The following is a 17,346-nucleotide window of genomic DNA, read 5'->3' on the forward strand; positions in this document are numbered from 1 at the left end:
TTAACTATCAGGATGCAATGCAGACTGAGCAAGTGGTACTATTTTCAATCTCGACTAAAGTACGAACCTATATTATTGTTGGGAATGAATATGTTATAAACTTTTACTGTTGGTATATCTATGAGCTGTTGAAGGCAAATCGGTATATATGTGAGTGTCAGTATATATGTGGGTATCTGTGAAAGAATATGTGCATGTCACCTCTATGTGTTCATTAATGGCTATGTTTTTTCATCAATCTGTTTCATCTCCTAAAAATCGCCACTGCTAGAAGTTTTCATGTTGTCTGGGCCCAGTAAAGCTGTCAAAAAATACCTTTTTGCCCAGGTATCCCAACCAGAAATGTCTGTTTTTCCTGCAGTATAAAAGAAATGAAATGCTATTTTCCGTGTCTTGGAAATACTCGGATGATCGTTTACGTCACGCCAAATTAGACCATTCTGCTTAATTGATTTAATCAACTTATCGAATATTATAACTAGATGAAAAGTGTCAATGAGAAAATTGCAAAGCAACAGAAAAAACTCCCGATGCAGCTTTCTGTCGCTAGCACGCGCTACATGAAAGTGTTTCTCCGATTGTGAAAGAGTCTCGCGAATACACGCGAGATTCTTTCAAGCCATGCCATAGTCTCAAAGCAACTGCTGCGGGCGCAGAAGTGTTTATTTGATGTGCGACCGCCACCGTAGTGTCGTTTAGACCCTGCAGTGCGCTTTAACAATGCGGCTCGGCTTCTTCACGCCCTGCCTAAGTTGTCCGCTTCACATAATTTCGTGGTGTTTCTTTCTGAGAAAAAGCAGAAAGTACCGGACCGCATCTTGAACCGAAGTTTATCCAGTTTTCCCGGAACCCCTCTCGTGTTGTAGTAGTAGCGTTTCCTTGCTTTCTCACGTCTCCTTTTGCCTATCCCCTCCCACCCCCAACCCCTTGCACGTGAATAGCCTCTTCTCCCCCATACTCTCTAAAGTTTCATCTACGCCCCCTTAGGACTCGCACTTTTCCAGTAAGGTAAGCGCTACATTTTCTGGAATGATTGTGGAGGGGTCACAGATAATTACAGCTGTCAAGAGGGGGATGTGTTGACGACCAGGTAGCTCGAGGGGGCATCGTTCACATTCGCCGCGGTAAGGTCAAATGTAGTTTCACGCATCGCCTCTCTTCTCTGCCACGCCACTGTCATGCATGGAATTCTCTGAGCCCCAACCCTACGTGGTGGGCCAGACATCCCCAATGGGAAATTCGAAAGAAGAGGCAAATAAAGCTTCCCTTTGAATCGCGTTCTAAAGTATTCTAGATATTTCTATGCAATAAATGGCTTCGTGATACCCCCCATCTCAATCATGAGTTCGTCGACCCAGCAGTTCCGCCACGACCTGTTGCCATCAGCAACCCAGGCAAGACATGGGTGCCTCGTGCGATCTTGCTATCGGCTATTACTCGTCGAAATGTCCTCGGCTATTTTCTGCACCCATGGAAATCATTTCGTTATCAATCTCGCCCTGTCTCCTCCTTTGTCCGTGTTTATTTTTCGCTGTCTTTTCTCAATGAATTCGTACTAACTAGCTCGCATTCATACCTTTTAAAGGAAAAAAAGAAGTTACCTCGTCCTAACGATTATTTATTTGGCTGGTAAATTACTGTATGAAAGCATAATTTGCCTTAGAGCCATTCAATATGCGCTGCACGCACGAAATACACGTAAAGCGTGACACAAATGCAGATTTTCTTTGCATGAGCACGTTTTTTTTCATGGCTTTCTTCTGCGCCGTTTACTTAAAGATGCAGCGTTATCTATGGTGTCCCGGCGTTTCAATGGTCAAAATAATTATTTGACCTTGATCCAGATCAGATGGTGTAAGTGCCCTTCAACACAAATAACTTGTGGCAAACTATCGCCGTAAAGTTTACACATTTAGTCCAGCGGACACAGAAAATCCTGCTTCGACAGTTCAGCGAAACGGAGGAGGGCAAAGCGCTGTACCCCCTACCCCCCTTTGCAAATATTTGTGCGGTAGGTGGTTGTCTGTGGTGGTCTATGGAATACGTCCTTTAGGCACCACTTAGAAGAACACCCCCCTCCACGATTGCGGTACACTCTAGCCCCTTCCCGTTTCACTCTTCACAGTGACGCTCGTCGAGCAATATTAACTTTAAGAAGTACGCAAGGCTGTTTTTCAAGAGAACAAGAAACCTCCTGTTTACATATATTTCTGCCTCAAATGCTGTCCATCTACCCTTTCCTTTCCCCACCAAAAAGGAAGCATGAACACAAATGCATTTGCAATTACTCCGACAATTTCCTGCTCTTGAAGTAGCCCATGCCCCACTTCAGTGGAAACAGGAAAGGCATTGTTATCAATGAATAGCATTTAGTAGTAGCAAACCCTCTCTGAGTAATTGGGTGTGAACCATTGTGGTATCGTAAAGGCGAAACAGCTGAATGGAGACAATGCAGCGTTATGCCAGGGCGTGGTTCAAATTATACTCTGAATATTAGCAACGTGACACCCCCCTCCAGTGAATAAATAAAAGTAAATTTTGCACTAATAAAATCGCCACCACGACACTACGACTTGTCACGCAAGTAATGACCACGTCATTCAGTAATATGCGAGAAATTGAAGAACAGCGCTGTCTCACCCCGGATATTACGTATTCGAACCGGCAGAAATGAATGTTCTCAAATAGGACGCGTCAACCTCGAACATCTGTCACACGCATCTGCTATAAAAATTTGATTACATGAGTGCCGCACGATATAAATTTCAGACTTTTATTTCACGACCGTCATTACCACGTGACCAGCAGAGGCAAGCGTCCCCGCCCTCCAATAAAACCAGGCGCACAACAATAGCAGCCAAGAAAAGTTAAAGTAACGAAAAAAAGTGACGTAGTGAATGGATTTAGTTAAATTATGTACAGTAATGTTAATAACGTTAATGTTTCTGATATTCCCCAGACTCGCTGGGAAATATCGATGGAAACAAACAGAGCGTTGCTTTTGATGGGAAGAGAACCTGCAAACTCGACCTGACGATGGTATTGTCAATATTTTACATCGTGCTGCAAAGATGCCTCCGTGCATAGTTTTGAATTTATTTTTTAAACTGATACGCGATGGAATATTTAGTCAGTTATGAAACTGTACATCATTGTTGTTAGGCAGAGACGCGGGTTCAGAAAGGTGTGTAATGCTAGCGTGACAGCCGTAAGCATGGAGCCGTAAGCGTGTAATTCAGTATGACTTATTACATGTCCTTATCTAGTTTCATTACTGGATTTACTTGCTTACATGATAGCCATGCCCAGTTTCTCGCGCGTCAACGTGAGAAGCCATCGTAGGCCAAACCGAGTACAACTAACAAGTGCGCATGAAGAGTGTTCAGGTTGGCGATTTCCTTTTTTTTTTCTGCCGTGCTTCAGAGAGAGCCACTGCGTATGCGCGAAAGAATTTCCAAGAAAAATTCTTTATACAATTGGTATGGGGACAAGGTACTGCGGCCGCTCTACAGCGATCGCTTTTACGATCAAGATGTCCTGCAAGTCCAGCAAATAATAACAGCGCAACAATAACTAAATAAATGCGTAAATAGACGACTATAAAAATTAGAAGTCCCCAAATGCACCTCGTCAATGCAGGGTTTTCATGGGGTACCCAATAATAATATAAATTTAATAGAATGAACCACCCTTGCAGTATTTTTCGTGAAGCATATTACAATTTCTGCACTGCACTTTTTCACATTTGTATACAGGAAACACGACACTGTTATTGCTTACTACCGAAGCATATTGACGTTTGTTAGCACATTGAACTACTGCAGCTATATACATATATATATATATATATATATATATATATATATATATATATATATATATATATATATATATATATATATATATATATATATATATCATACATACAGACATACATACATACATACATGAAGGCAATTTCAAATAGGTGAGCCTTACTCGCTTCGTTTTTATGAATTACAGAATTCGTCAGTCCTCCTGTTCGTACATGCCTTCCGCCTTTGAACACCTGTCAGCGCTTACACCATATGGAGCAATAGCAACGAGCTAAAATATGTGCAGCCATGCTTTTAAAGACATTAGGCTCGAAGCAGCGTGGCTGAAAAGCTGTCAATGACTTATTCTATTGTCAGGTGGGAGCAGTGTGAAAAAGGAATGCGGACGCGGGCTGGCCACTTACTTATAGCTTGTATTCCTTTTTAGCCAAGTACCGAGAATCGAGCGAGTTGGAATATCTTCGTGAAATGGGAGCGTCTCTGTTTCGTCTTTGTGTACTTGCGATGAGAGCTGATGAATAAATCCCTCTTTGCCTACTCTGGAAAAGTACACCCCTCCTTTGACCTTTTGAGTGAAAGTCTCTCTCTCTCTCTGCTGCCGGCATGTCTCCCACTCTCGCCACAAAGACGTCCTGAGATTGGAGAATTCTTTAATCCCTTCACCAGCAATTTGCCACCAATCACGACCAAGAATGGAAGCCGCACCTGCCAGGCTATAAAAGGCACAGTGCCCATCTCGGCAACATTCTTCTCAGCTCTCAGCGCGTCTGAGTCGGATCTTCGTGACGTCACGCACTTCCTCGCCGCAAACAACCTTGACGACCTGCGCCTGGCCGCAGACGAAGCCCGTGAGACGCCCATCATTCCCTGATCGTCTTGCAAGCATCAGCATCGTGAAAGGCGCGCTGTTCAAACTCCGCTACCACCAGGCAGGCGCCCAGACACCGACAACCAGCAGAGATGAACAGAGAAGCTTTCCATCGCCGAACGAGCCATCCGACGACCGCTCGAGAGAGCGACCACTCAGGCTACGGACACGGGCAACCTGGCTCTCCGTTGCAGCCATCCGGGTCTTCCGAGGGTCGCCCGGATACCACTTACACCCTGGAAGGGTTCAACTGCCCATTCGTGAACGAGCGACCCATCACCTTCCTGAAGCCGTTGTCCTGGGTGCGCGTCTGCGTGAGATGCACGGTGGTTGCGGCCGATACTGTGCTGCTTCCCTGCGGTCACACCTTGTGTGATAGCTGCCTTGACGACATTTCTGATTGTGGGACAAATGCGGCTCGGCGGGAGGGCGACAGTTTCGAAGACAGGCCCCGTGACGGCTCCTGTCCCCTGGACAGTGTACCTTTTGTGGAGACCGACCTCGTGGTTCTGGATTTCCCAGTGCCGCATCTTCTGAAACTTCCGGTGCGCTGTTTCCATGCCGGCTTAGGCTGCCCGTTCGTCGGAAAGCTTGGAAAACTTCAGGGTCACCTGCGGCAATGCCTCTTCAGAACCGAGACCTTCGTGTTGATGCCTCGGTGTTGGTAGCATCGCCGGCGCCTAGGCCTGGGTTCACCGCTGGATCAGTCAGCACAGTGCCGCTCACGACAGACCGCTGCAATTACGTAGCCTGTGACCAGTGCACTGAAGTTCGAAGCAGCTGCCTTTGAAGATATACCTGTACTGCTCAAATTCATAATAAATATTCTTGCTTCTCATTTTCCGAATTGCTCGATTATTCGCGTGCCATGCGGCGGTCGGCTGGAAACGGCCTGAACAGCTGCATCACGTTGATTAGGTATAGACCAGGTGTTTTTTTTTTCATTATTTTTTGAGCATTTAGGATTTACGAGAGAAAGTGGCTAGGAGTTTAGCGAACGTGGGCTTTATCCCACGTAGCTGGGTTCCTAGATGGGCATATACTTGTCAGTATATTGATAACTATAGCATATAGTATAGCTAACAATAACTGGCCTTACATCGAGCCAGTCTGATGACCTAATAAGTAGTGCCAGTGAGCGTACGCGTTTTCTCCGTTAAAGAAAAGCTGTAGCTAAAGGTACGTCCGACACTGTCTCCAACATTTCACAGGTACGTTAGACGTATTCGGCATTGTCGTTATCGATGCAAGTGGGAGGTTTCTCTTTGCTATTTTCCAGGTTTCGACTTCACATACTTCGCTAATAATCAATATTAACAGCTAAATATCGTTTTCCCTCGCGTCACCGGCTATACTGTAGGGCAGCGTGCCTGTTTCGTTGCATCCCGCTCACACGGGAGTGTTTGTGACTGCAGAAACAACTGCCGCGTGTGCTTCCATGGCGTTGACGCGCACTTGCCTAGGAATAATAACAACGCAATTCACATTTTTCGTCCCCGACCCCATACTATGACAACGCGTGATTATCACAACAATAGAGCGGAATGATGCAATGAAGCTCCGCTACCTATTGACTTAGTGATTGGTGGAAATCCGAATCCGTTGCAGCATTGGACATTTACAAAGATGTCAAAAGTCGAAACTGCAATACACAAATTAGCAAAATCCTTAACGACCCAAAGCAGACAAGCGCAACTCTTCTCCGTTGTTCCGCTCAGTGTTATTCAAGTCACCCGCACCTTTCGTTCGGAAACCAGCGTGAGTGACCTTAGTCGTACAGTTTGCATCTTCGCTCAGAGCAGTTCGTTATTGACACTTCCTCGGGAGAGTGCTTTAATCACAATCGTAGGCAAATTGCTATCTAAACCTGAATGTTGGCAGCGTGAAATACGGCGTCGTTTAAGACGTGGGTAATTTTTCGCTTAAAACCATTGTCACCCTCGCCAGTAAAATACACCCACACGCCCATTGATGCTGTAAGCATCGTCTACATGAACTACATTATGCTGTATGGAAGGGGATCTGTGCAAACTTGATGGAGAACATACGCACGGTAATTCACTGTGATGGTTTTCAGTGGGCGCACCCAGGTGAGGACGCGCTTTTCTAATGAAACATGCAGTGGCTGTTTGTGCTCAGTGCGTTACAACAAAGGTTAGAGTACGACTTACGTAACGCGCACAAGAATTTGCTTCTAGGAACGCCGAAATCCACAGAAATCATGCGACAGAAAACTGAAAAGTTTCCACTCAGTGCCTATTATGACAACCACACAAGCTATTGCAAGTTGGCAGTTTTGTTAACGCTGCGGTAATACATCTGATCGCCACGCTGGGTACCCAGGCTGCATACGAAATTACTGGATGTTTTGTTTTTTTCGCCGACTTTCTTGGTGTGATTGTTTGCCTTGCGAGACGAAGTACTTTTCGCCACTTACATCTGAGAAGTCAAGACGCCACAAAGCAGGTAGCACGCACTGCTACAAGCGCTGGACCATCGGGTCATGGTTTGGTTAAGTTTCTTCCGCCACACTGAAGTGCGCTACGGAGAACGTGTAGAAACAGCTCAATAAAATACATACACTGTAAAATAATTTACACCCTTTTTCACTTTTTAGGGTGTAAATTATTTTAACAGTGCTATATATAGGAGCCGACAGCCTATTAAATCTGGCTGTCGAGCGGCAGTGAAGACGCGTCGGAAGCACTTCCGAAAAAAATGCTGAGAGAAAGAAAGAATTCAACTGAGGAAAATTAAATTATGTACAGATCCCACGCACTGCAGGAATCGATATAAGCGAGGCTTTCCGTGCTGGCTGCTTTGCTTGACGATAATTAGCGGTGGTGCTGACAAGGAATGCTTAATTTCGTCAACTTTCATTCGAACCCGACATCGGTGAGTTGATGTTCAACGTTACCTTGCGTGCACCACTGCTGTTTGCCTGCGTACTATAAACAGAACACACAAGGAGAGGGGTTTTCTTGAGGCATTGTTGTGCGCTATATTTCTTAACCTCGGTGAGCGTTGAGCATTGTCGGTGCCTCACATGGCATCGTCGCAGTAGCAGGAAACATTTAAATTGGTTTCGTGGCTTTGTGAGCCAGAACCACAATCGGATCGTGAAGCACATAGTAGGGGCAGACTGTTGCTTAATTCTGACACTGTGGTGTTCTTTAACCTGTCATAAAATCTATGTGGACATGCGTTTTCTATTTCACCCCGGTCAAAAAGCAACTGTCGCTGTCTTCATCAAATCCGCGACTTCGAGCGATGCCATAGCCACAAAGATACCGCGGCGGGCACAGAAGTGCTGATTTGATGTGCGACCGCTACCATAGTCTCGCCTGGACCCGGCACTGGGCTTTAATTATGCGGCTCTGCTTCTTCACGGCCTGCGCAAGTTGTCCGCTTGACATACTTGCGTTGGTGTTTATTTTTCAAAAATTTCAGAAACGTACCGTGCCGCACTTTGAACCTAAGTTTATCCAGTTTTCCTGGAACCCCTCTCGTGTTCCCACGTCTTCTTTTCGCTATCCCCCAATCCCACCCCCCTTTGTTTGAAAACAGCCTCTTCTCGCACATGCTCTCTAAACTTCTATATACGTCCCCTCTGGAATCGCACCTTAGTAATAAGGTAAGCGCGGCATTTTCTGGAATGATTGAGGAGGGGTCACGGATAATTCAGCAGTCAAGAGGGGGATGGGATGGCGACCAGGGAGCTCCAAAGCGCATTGTGCACATTCGACGCGGTGAACTCCGAACAAGTTTCTGGCGTCGCCTTCTTTTTTCTGCCTCGCCCCTGTCCTGCATGCAATGCTCGAGCCCAAACACGACGTGGTGGACCAGACAGCACCAGTGGGAAAGTCGAAAGAAGAGGCAAATAAAGCTTCTCTTTGAATAAAGTTCTAATGTATTCTAGACGTTTCTAAGCAGTAACTGCCTTCGTGACAATCTCAATCACGAATGCTAGGGCACTGCAGCTCCGCGATGACCTGTTGCCATCAGCAACACAGGCAAGACGTGTACCACGTGCGATTTGGTTATCGGCTGTTACTCGTCGAAATTGTCCTCTGTTTTTTTATTCTGAGCGTCGTTACCTTTTTTTCGTCTCTTGTGGCTTTTACGAAGTAGGATAGAGAAGAACGGCACCACCGAGCGGCGCTGCTGTGCCATCGCAACAGCGCCGCATGCGGGGCAAAAATAAACTAGCGGGCGTACACCTGTTCCACCTCTCGTTCACGCCGCCTTGATTGCCTCTTGCACTGCGCGTGTTTGGGCACGTTTCGCACCGCGCGCGGTGTGTGCTTAGGTGTGTGTGCGTGGATGTTATTCGAAGGACGATGTACACGCTTCCATTTGCCTTTATGAAGATCGGTGCGCTTGACGATTATTTTCGTGGCTGCAATGCGGCTAAAACGCAGCGTCTGCTTAGCCGTGTAAGTGACGCTGAGCAGGCAACTGGAAACGACATCGTATGTGCAGCCGGAAATGTTGTCGGCACATACGATGCGTGTTTGCTAAAGTCATTTTTGCAATTTCCCACAAAATGGTTGCTACAAATTCGTGTTGTCTGTGATGGCGACAACGGACTTCTATTGACACTGTGCGGAAATAAACAAAATATATCGCCGCATATAGCAGAAGTACGACATGCGCACACAACTTTAACTAGTAAGACCCCTACAATATAAAATAGACGCAGCAATGTAAACAGCTTGGCCATTATCGCATTTGCTTGACCACTGTTATTGTATCACACTATGTGATATAATACGTGTGTTATGAACTCATGTGTTTCATGAACTCTGCTCGCAAGGACATGGTTTGCATAAAATGCCGACCGCTGCCACGTGCTCATCCTTGTTGACACCGGTTTTTCATGCACATGCTCCTCCTCTTTGTGACGTCACCTAGGAATGTCCTATTATGCGTTCACGTATATTTGCTACGCTAATAAACTGAAACCTACGTCCTGATTGATATGTACCTTGACAGTGACGGCATACGAGCAAACGGAAGCCAAGCAGAAGCTCCCAATTATAACATATGCGGAATGGCACGGAATCTGTTCCTTCATAATTTTTTCACGCATTGCTGATCTAGGTAGGTGCAGTGCCTTTTGTGGACGCATCCACAACTGGTGCTCAACCAGGCAACAAGTAATTCAGTGTTCAATCGACCGGAGAACATCAAGTTGCATGTGTAAGAACTGCTTTAGCTTCTCTTGAATTTACGATGAACTAAAAAAAGAAGGTGCACAAGAAATTCTGATTTTGATGAATTTGTTTCGATGAATGTACAAAGCCTATGTTATATAGCCCGTGATGAACGTCATTGGTTGTCATTGTGCCGTCTTTGGCGTTCTTTTTTTTCCCCCGGTGCTATACTTTCAGCCGCAATATTAGTTGGTTCTTTTGTGTGAAGCCCCAATCCAGAAATTGACACCCTGTAAATTTTTAATGGACCTCTTGTACCAAACCTAGAAACCACTGGCCTCGTCCGTGGCTGTAAAACAAGTATTTCATGCAGTACGTGCAATAAGCAATGCCAATCAAGCAGGCACACTTAATTTCGCTTGACCGCGCTTCGTTCGTGCTACGATGTGCCCGTCCCGTTTGACTTTTAACAGTGCCGTATATCGAGATAAATTTATCACGGTTGCCAGGCAAGGCTGCTCTACAGCAAAACACTCTCGGCACCACGTGGGGAGCCACGTGCCCCTTTCCCAACCATAAAAGGAGGGCGAGCAGGAAGCCGTTCCGGATATGACATCAAAATGTACTTTCCTCATAGTTCTCCAAACTAGGCGAACCAGACGCATTGTACAGTGCCATTCATCAGCTTTTAGGAATGTCAAACCGTTGCACAGTAGATGGGTGTGCACGATACAGGTATGGTAAAGGCCAAGATGCTGAATGAGGACAACACCTCAGTCACAGGGGTCACAGTACTTTGATCTTAACATCTAAACTGTCACACAGGTGCATCAAAAGGAGGTCCATTCGAAGTCCACGTTTGTCCGTTCAATCTAGATGGGATGAATTTTGAGCCGGGAGGGTGTCCAAAAGAATAAAAGGAAATCGGAATAAATACGTAAGCAAAATTTTTTTCACATGAAATGTCACGGTATTCCCACGCACTGTCGGAATCGATGTAAGGGAGCCTTCCTGCAATGGTTGTTTTGATTGACGATAATTAGCGAGGATGTCGGCAGCAAAAGCTTAACTTCTTCAACGCTTAGTGCGATGATGTTAAACGTTACTTTGCATGCACCTCTGCTGTTGATATATATATAGATTTCCGCGGCCAAGGTTTCTGAGTGGTGGCGTCGGCTAACACTCCCAGAGTTCTAATAGGAAGCATAACTCCCAATGAAAGTGGATGGGGAAACGGCGCCGTGGTAGCTTAAGTGGTAGAGCATCGCACACGAAATGAGAAGGTTGTGGAACCGTTCCCCACCTGCGCCAAATTGCTTTTTCATCCACATTCATTACCATTAATTTCTTGTTGCTGTATTTCATTTATTAGGCACACGTAATTTCCCCTATGTTGTCCTTGGTGTCAGTTGGCTTCTTTTGATATGATATATATATATATATATATATTATAAAGTTATAATAGGCAGACCTTATTCATTTCGTTTATTTTTTATAAATATTTGACTAGTGCTTCTGTTTCTACGAGCCTTCCGCCTTTGAACAGCCTGGCCTATTAGCACTTACGACATACAGTGTAATAGCAACTAGTTAATAAATGCACAGCCATCCTTCTAAAAACATTTGTTCATGGCACCGTAGCTGAAAGGGTGTCAACGACTTAGTCTATTGTCAGGTGGGAGCAGCTGGTTGAGAGGTATGCGGACAGGGATAGGCCAATTGCTACAGCTGGCATTCTTTTTTTCCCCAAATAACGAGAATTGAGAGAGTTGGAATATGTTCGTGAACTGTCAATCTCTCTTTTCTTCTTTGTCTAGTTGTTGCGCTCACAGACGAAGAATAAATTCCTGTTTGCCTACAGTGGACAAGTTCACCCCTCTTTCGACGAAGACGGTGGGCGTCCATCTCCCTCCCCATCTCTCTTTGCTGCCGACATTTCTCCCATTGTTGCCCCAAACACGTCCAGAGATTCGATAATTTTTCAAACCCTCCCTCCAACAACTTCTGACCAATCACGCCCACGAAGGGAGACCCCCCCCTACCAGGCTATAAAAGGCGCAGTGTCCATCGCGGTGACATACTTCTCGTCTCTCATTGCGTGCGAGTCAGGCCGACGTGACGTTACGCACATCCTCGCCGCAAACAACCTCGACGACCTGCGGCTGGCCGTAGACGAAAGCAGTGAGGCGCCCATCATTGCCCCATCGCCTTGCAAGCATTAGCTTCGAGAAAGGCGCGCTCTTCAAACTCGGCTGCCACCAACCACCTAGGGAGCCTCAACTACCAGAGAGGATTGGAGACTGTCCATCGCGGACCCTTGCGACCGGACTACCGCTCGAGACGACGACGACTCAGACCCGGCTGACAGGCAACCTGGTTCTCCGTCGCAGCCATCCGGGTCTTGCGAGGATCTCCGCGATAACGCTTACACCATGCAAGCGACCACGTACACCCTGGAAGGGTTCAAGTGCCCATTCGTGAACGAGCGACCCATCACCTTCCAGCAGCCGTTGCCGTGGGTGCGCGTGTGCGCGAACTGCACGGTGGTTGCGGCCGATGCGGGTATGCCTCCCTGCTGTCACACCTTGTGCGGTCGGTGCCTCAAAGACGCTTGTGATCGCGGTACTGATTCTGATCGGAGCGAGAGCGGCAGCTTCGAAGACACGCACCGTTTCTGCTCGTGTCCCCTCGACGGTGAACCCTTCGAGGAGGAGGACGTCGCCTACCTGTACTTCTCACTGCAGGAACTTATGGCACTGCCGGTGTACTGCTATAATGCCGGCTGGGGCTGCCCGTTCGAAGGTGAGCTTGGAGAACTTGAGGATCACCTGCCGAAATGCCTCTTCAGAAGCGAGACCTCCGTGTTGGCGCCTAGGCTTTGGTAACATCGCTGGCGCATAGGCCTCCGGTCACCTGTGGATCAGTCGTCCCTGTGCATATTACGATGCGCTCGATTGTGTGCAAGGATTATGTAGCCTATGACCACGTGCGCTAAACTTCGAAGCAGCTACTTTGAATATATGCCTGTACTGCTCAAGTGCGTGATAAACATTATTGCTTCTCATTTTCCGGATTGCTCCATTATTTGCGTGCATTCATTTTCCGAATTGCTCCATTATTTGCGTGCCATGTGGCGGTCGGCTGGAAACGGCCTGAACTGCTGCATCACGTTCATTAGGTACATACCAGGTGTTTTTTTTTTTTCATCACTTTTTTTTAATTTAGGATTTACAACAAGAAAGCGCTAGGACTTCAGCAAACGCGGCCTTTATGCCACAAGGCTTGGTCCCTCGATGTGTACATACAATTGCCAATATGTGCTTTCAGTGCGCCCGAAAAACTAGCAATAACTGGCCTTGTATACCCCTGACACACAGGCACTCTAAAGTCCTTTAGGTAAGGGGACATCTACCGGAAAGGCATTCAAGTGCAGTGACACCCGACAAAGGAGTATCTCCTAAATTCACGGCAAAGTTCCTTTTCGGGAAAGGAGATCACGCAACTACTTTTCGGGCGCAAAACGAGTTGCCCTCGCACACAGCGTGCACAACTCGTCAGTAAAGAAGGAAACCTGCCACACAACTACGGTGCCCATAGGTATTTTTTTTTACCTTGCGAAAATGTTTTAATTGTTAGCGGTAATACAATTTGTCGAATAGCGAAGATTTCCTCTAGCTATACTCTCAAACGCTCGCATAACGTCGCTAGTGCCGCCATGTTGAATTCCGGCATTGTTGTCGTCGTTTGCTGCGCGCATGTGGTGTGTTCATGTCGCGAGATGGAGACTGCACAATCACCGCCCGCAGGAAATACCCAGAAGAAACCACAGTTGTTGGAATAACATATTGAATAAAACGCGTTGCGCCTGCCCGCACAAAGGAAGGGACTGCAAAGACGTGAAAAATGACGACGGAAACGTGGGCATCACCAGAATAAACAACACGCACAGCAAAATACCGGCTGCACATAGTTGCTGGGCCAAGTTAAATGGCTGCTAACAACGCAAAAACGCGAATAAAATAAACGACTCTAAGCATTATTAGCCGTCAACAATGGAAAAAAATATATTTTTAGGTTCTACAGTAGCTAAGTGTAATTAAATACGCAGCTTTTTGAGAATGTTTTCTCTATTGTGGCTTTAGCAGCCAGCGCTATTTTTCTTGCGGCGTTCATCTGAGGAACCACCTAAAGTTCAGTGTGCACGGTGCCGTGTGTCATCGGCGCAACTCCTTTCTGCAAAGGGTCCCTCAGAGTAGCAAAAGGGGTTTACTGGAAAGGACTTTAGTGTTGCCCGTGGGTCAGGGGTATTACATCGTGCCTGTCTGATGACCTGATAATTAGTAGCAGTGAGCGTACGAGTCTGCTGCGGGAAAAAAATGCTGTAGCGAAAGTTACCTCTGACACTCCTTCCAACATATAAAGGTACGTTACACGTATCAGCCATTGTCTTTATGGATGCACTAATCAATCAATAATCAATATTAACAGCTAAATATAGGTTTACCTCGCGTCGCGATCAATTCGGTGGTGCAGCGTGCCTGTTTCTTCCCAGTCCGATCTGACGGGCGCGCTCGTCACTGCAGTAACCACTGCCACGTGTGCCTCCATGGCGTTGACGCGCACTTGCCAAGGTTTGATAACAACACCATCCATATGGTGCCTCCCCGACCCCGTACTAGGACAACGCGTGCTTATCCCAACTGCAGCGCAACAATGCAATGACGCTTCGCTACCTATCGACTAACTGATTTGTGGAAATCCGATCGTCTTGCAGCACTTCACAATTACGAAGGTGTCAGTCCAAACTGCAATACAAAAAGACATGTATTTTGCCGCAATTGAACACTCACAAAAGAAAGACACATAAAGACAACACGACCCGGCCCATGTTGTCTTTATGTGTCTTTCTTTTGTGAGTGTTCAATTGCGGCAGAAAACATGTCTTTTAGCAAGCACCAACTAGGCCAACAAGCAGTTCTGTTGCAATACAAAAATTAACAAAATCCATAGCGATTTGAAGCTGACAAGCGCAACTCTTCTCTGTGTGATAAGTTCCGTTGATCTCTTCGTCAAGTCGCCTGCATCTCTCGTTTGCAAAGAGGAGTGAGTGGCCCTTGTCGTACCTTTTCTTTTATCGCTCACAGCAGTTCATTTTTGAAGCATCTTCGGGAGACTGCTTTAATGACATCCCTTCGCAAATCACTAATATAAACTTAAGTGTTGGCAGCGCGACTAACGCCATCGTATAAGACGTGGCTCTCTTTTACGTTTGATAGCATTTTCCTCTTGTCAGTAGAACACACGCACTGCTACCTTGATGCTGCTATAGCTCTTGTTCTAGATGCCGTCTTTCCATCTCGTATATGGGGCATTCGAGGCGTAGATAGTGAACATCCTCACCGTCGTGGCCTCAGGAGCAAGCTGGGGAAGGAGCCCGTTTGATTCGATGTACGAAATGTCTGGTGTAAGCTGTCCCTAGGCGCAGTCGATGAATTAAGCGGGAGACACATGGTGCGATTTTGGGTGCGATCGGTCGTACGACCATTCGCATCGGCAGCCGCACTCAACAGGTTTTCAACCAAATCCGCCGCACGCGGCGCCGAATCGCACGCCCCGCATGCGACCAACTCGCTGAATATTGTCGTGCGACTGCCGCATCGGTCGGGCGGCCGCAGCCAATGACAGCGCCGGTAGCGCGAACGTCACGGCCACGTAGACCCGACGGGGCGGGGCCGGCGAGCAAGTGCCTCGCCGCTCCGATGTCTGTTTTTTTTTTTTTTTTTCTCCCTGGTCGAAACGAAGGCCTTTTTCGCCGGTGACGGCGGCACATAAATAAGCTGCAATTTGTTTCTGACACGAAATAACTGATAGAATAAAGTGGCCTCGAAAGAGTGCATGTTATAAAACGTAGTGCGATATAGTAAATAGTTGGCGTGATTTGCAATCGGACGCGGTCAGCGCAGATGCGCCAGCAATCGTCTATACGAAGCGGCTCGCCTGACTGGCGTGTTTACTCATCGCTACTAACGGCACCGAGAAAACTAACCGTATTTTCACTTAAGAGAAACATAAATGTTCAGGCATTGATTGTGCTGATGAATTGAGGCGCTTTATTACGAGCTGCGGACGCATCGGCATGGGCCCTCGTCCTCGGATAGCCGGCCGGCGAGCTAGGCCTACACAGTCTCCCAGCGATCGCAAGCTCGCCTGGCATGCTCGTTCGCTTCCGTCGGCGCCAATGAAATCAAATGTGCTGCAAATTAAGCGTACGATAACTGTGTACACGTTGTGCCGACTAACATAGACGCTTCGTTATACGAGCTGCAAGCGATCGTGTCACAAGCGCCACCGGTGTCTGCGTGCAAGCTCCGGCGCCACCGGAGCTTCCACGCAGGGGCGCCGGTTCTGGGCGGAGCTACCCGCCGCTTGGTCATTCGTACCATGTGTCCCGAATCGCCGCATGCGGCAAGTCGCACACGACGCGCCGTACGACAGATCGCACGGAAAATCGCACCATGTGTCTCCCGCTTTAGTGTCTCGGTACTCTTAGAAAGATGTACATCCAGCTGCTATTTGTGTTGTGGGTCCACTTCGTAAAGAATTGATTCCTTAGTGTTTTCAATAAACCATGTGGACATACACCACTCTTCCTTTAGTACTCTCAATATCCGTTTTGTGTCCATTGGCCATACAGGAATGAGTTGAATTTTTGCGTCCTTATGGGCCGATTTCGCCAATGTGTTCGCTAGTTCGTTGCCTGCTATACCTGCATGGCACGGGACCCGCTGTAATATCACTTCATGTTTCCTTTCATTAGCCTGAGTTGAACTGTTCAGTACTGTTGAGGCCGGTTTTTCATGCACGTGTTCAGCCGCTTTTTGACGTCAACGAGGAATGTCCTATTATGCAGTTACGTCAATTTGCCACGCTAATAAACTGAAATCTACGTCCCGATGGACGCGCCGTGATAGCGACGGCGTACGAGGAAACGGAAGCGATGCAGAAGAGAGAGAGACAAAAGGGAAGAAAAAAGCCAGTGTAAATTCCGGCAGGCAACCCTGTGCTAGGGAAAGGGGTAAGGGAAATAAAAGGAGAAGGAAGAGAGAGAAAAAAAAAACAAGAAAATGCACACAGTAGCGCGATGTTACGCGCAACAATAGTCAAAGGCGGTTACTCAATTCACTTGTCCTTAAGAGCTTGAGCAAAGCCCTTAAGACCTTGAGCGCCGAAATCCGTCTGGACCAGTGTCCTTATATTTTCTCTTCTCTGAAGGGGCGATTCTCCAGTTTTTCGAGCACGGTTCTTGGCACATTGTAACGTGGACAGTCACAGCTCCCAAATATATGCGAAATTGCCTGGAATATGTTCCTAATATTTTTTCACGCATTATTGATCAAGGGAGGTGCAGTACTTCTTGACGCACCCACAGCTAGTGTTCAACCAGGCAACAAGTAATTCAGTGTTCACTCGCCCGGAGAACATCAAGTTGCATGTGTAAGGACTGCTG

At 46.9% G+C, this 17,346-nt stretch overlaps 1 protein-coding gene across 1 annotated transcript; it reads left to right on the plus strand.

Annotated features, from left to right (window-relative positions):
• The first annotated feature begins 4,775 nt into the window (after positions 1 to 4,775).
• LOC140213305 (TNF receptor-associated factor 6-like) lies at positions 4,776 to 5,351 on the plus strand. The gene has a single exon (XM_072284514.1). It carries the CDS (start codon positions 4,776 to 4,778, stop codon positions 5,349 to 5,351), a length of 576 nt encoding a protein of 191 aa, XP_072140615.1.
• Positions 5,352 to 17,346: the final 11,995 nt, after the last annotated feature.

The sequence above is a fragment of the Dermacentor andersoni genome, chromosome 9, assembly GCF_023375885.2.
Source record: "Dermacentor andersoni chromosome 9, qqDerAnde1_hic_scaffold, whole genome shotgun sequence".
Classification (NCBI taxonomy): domain Eukaryota; kingdom Metazoa; phylum Arthropoda; class Arachnida; order Ixodida; family Ixodidae; genus Dermacentor; species Dermacentor andersoni.

What these genes read in the sequence shown, in the direction of transcription:
- LOC140213305 (XM_072284514.1), top strand. Translation starts at nt 4,776, where the DNA reads ATGAACAGAGAAGCTTTCCATCGCCGAACGAGCCATCCGACGACCGCT.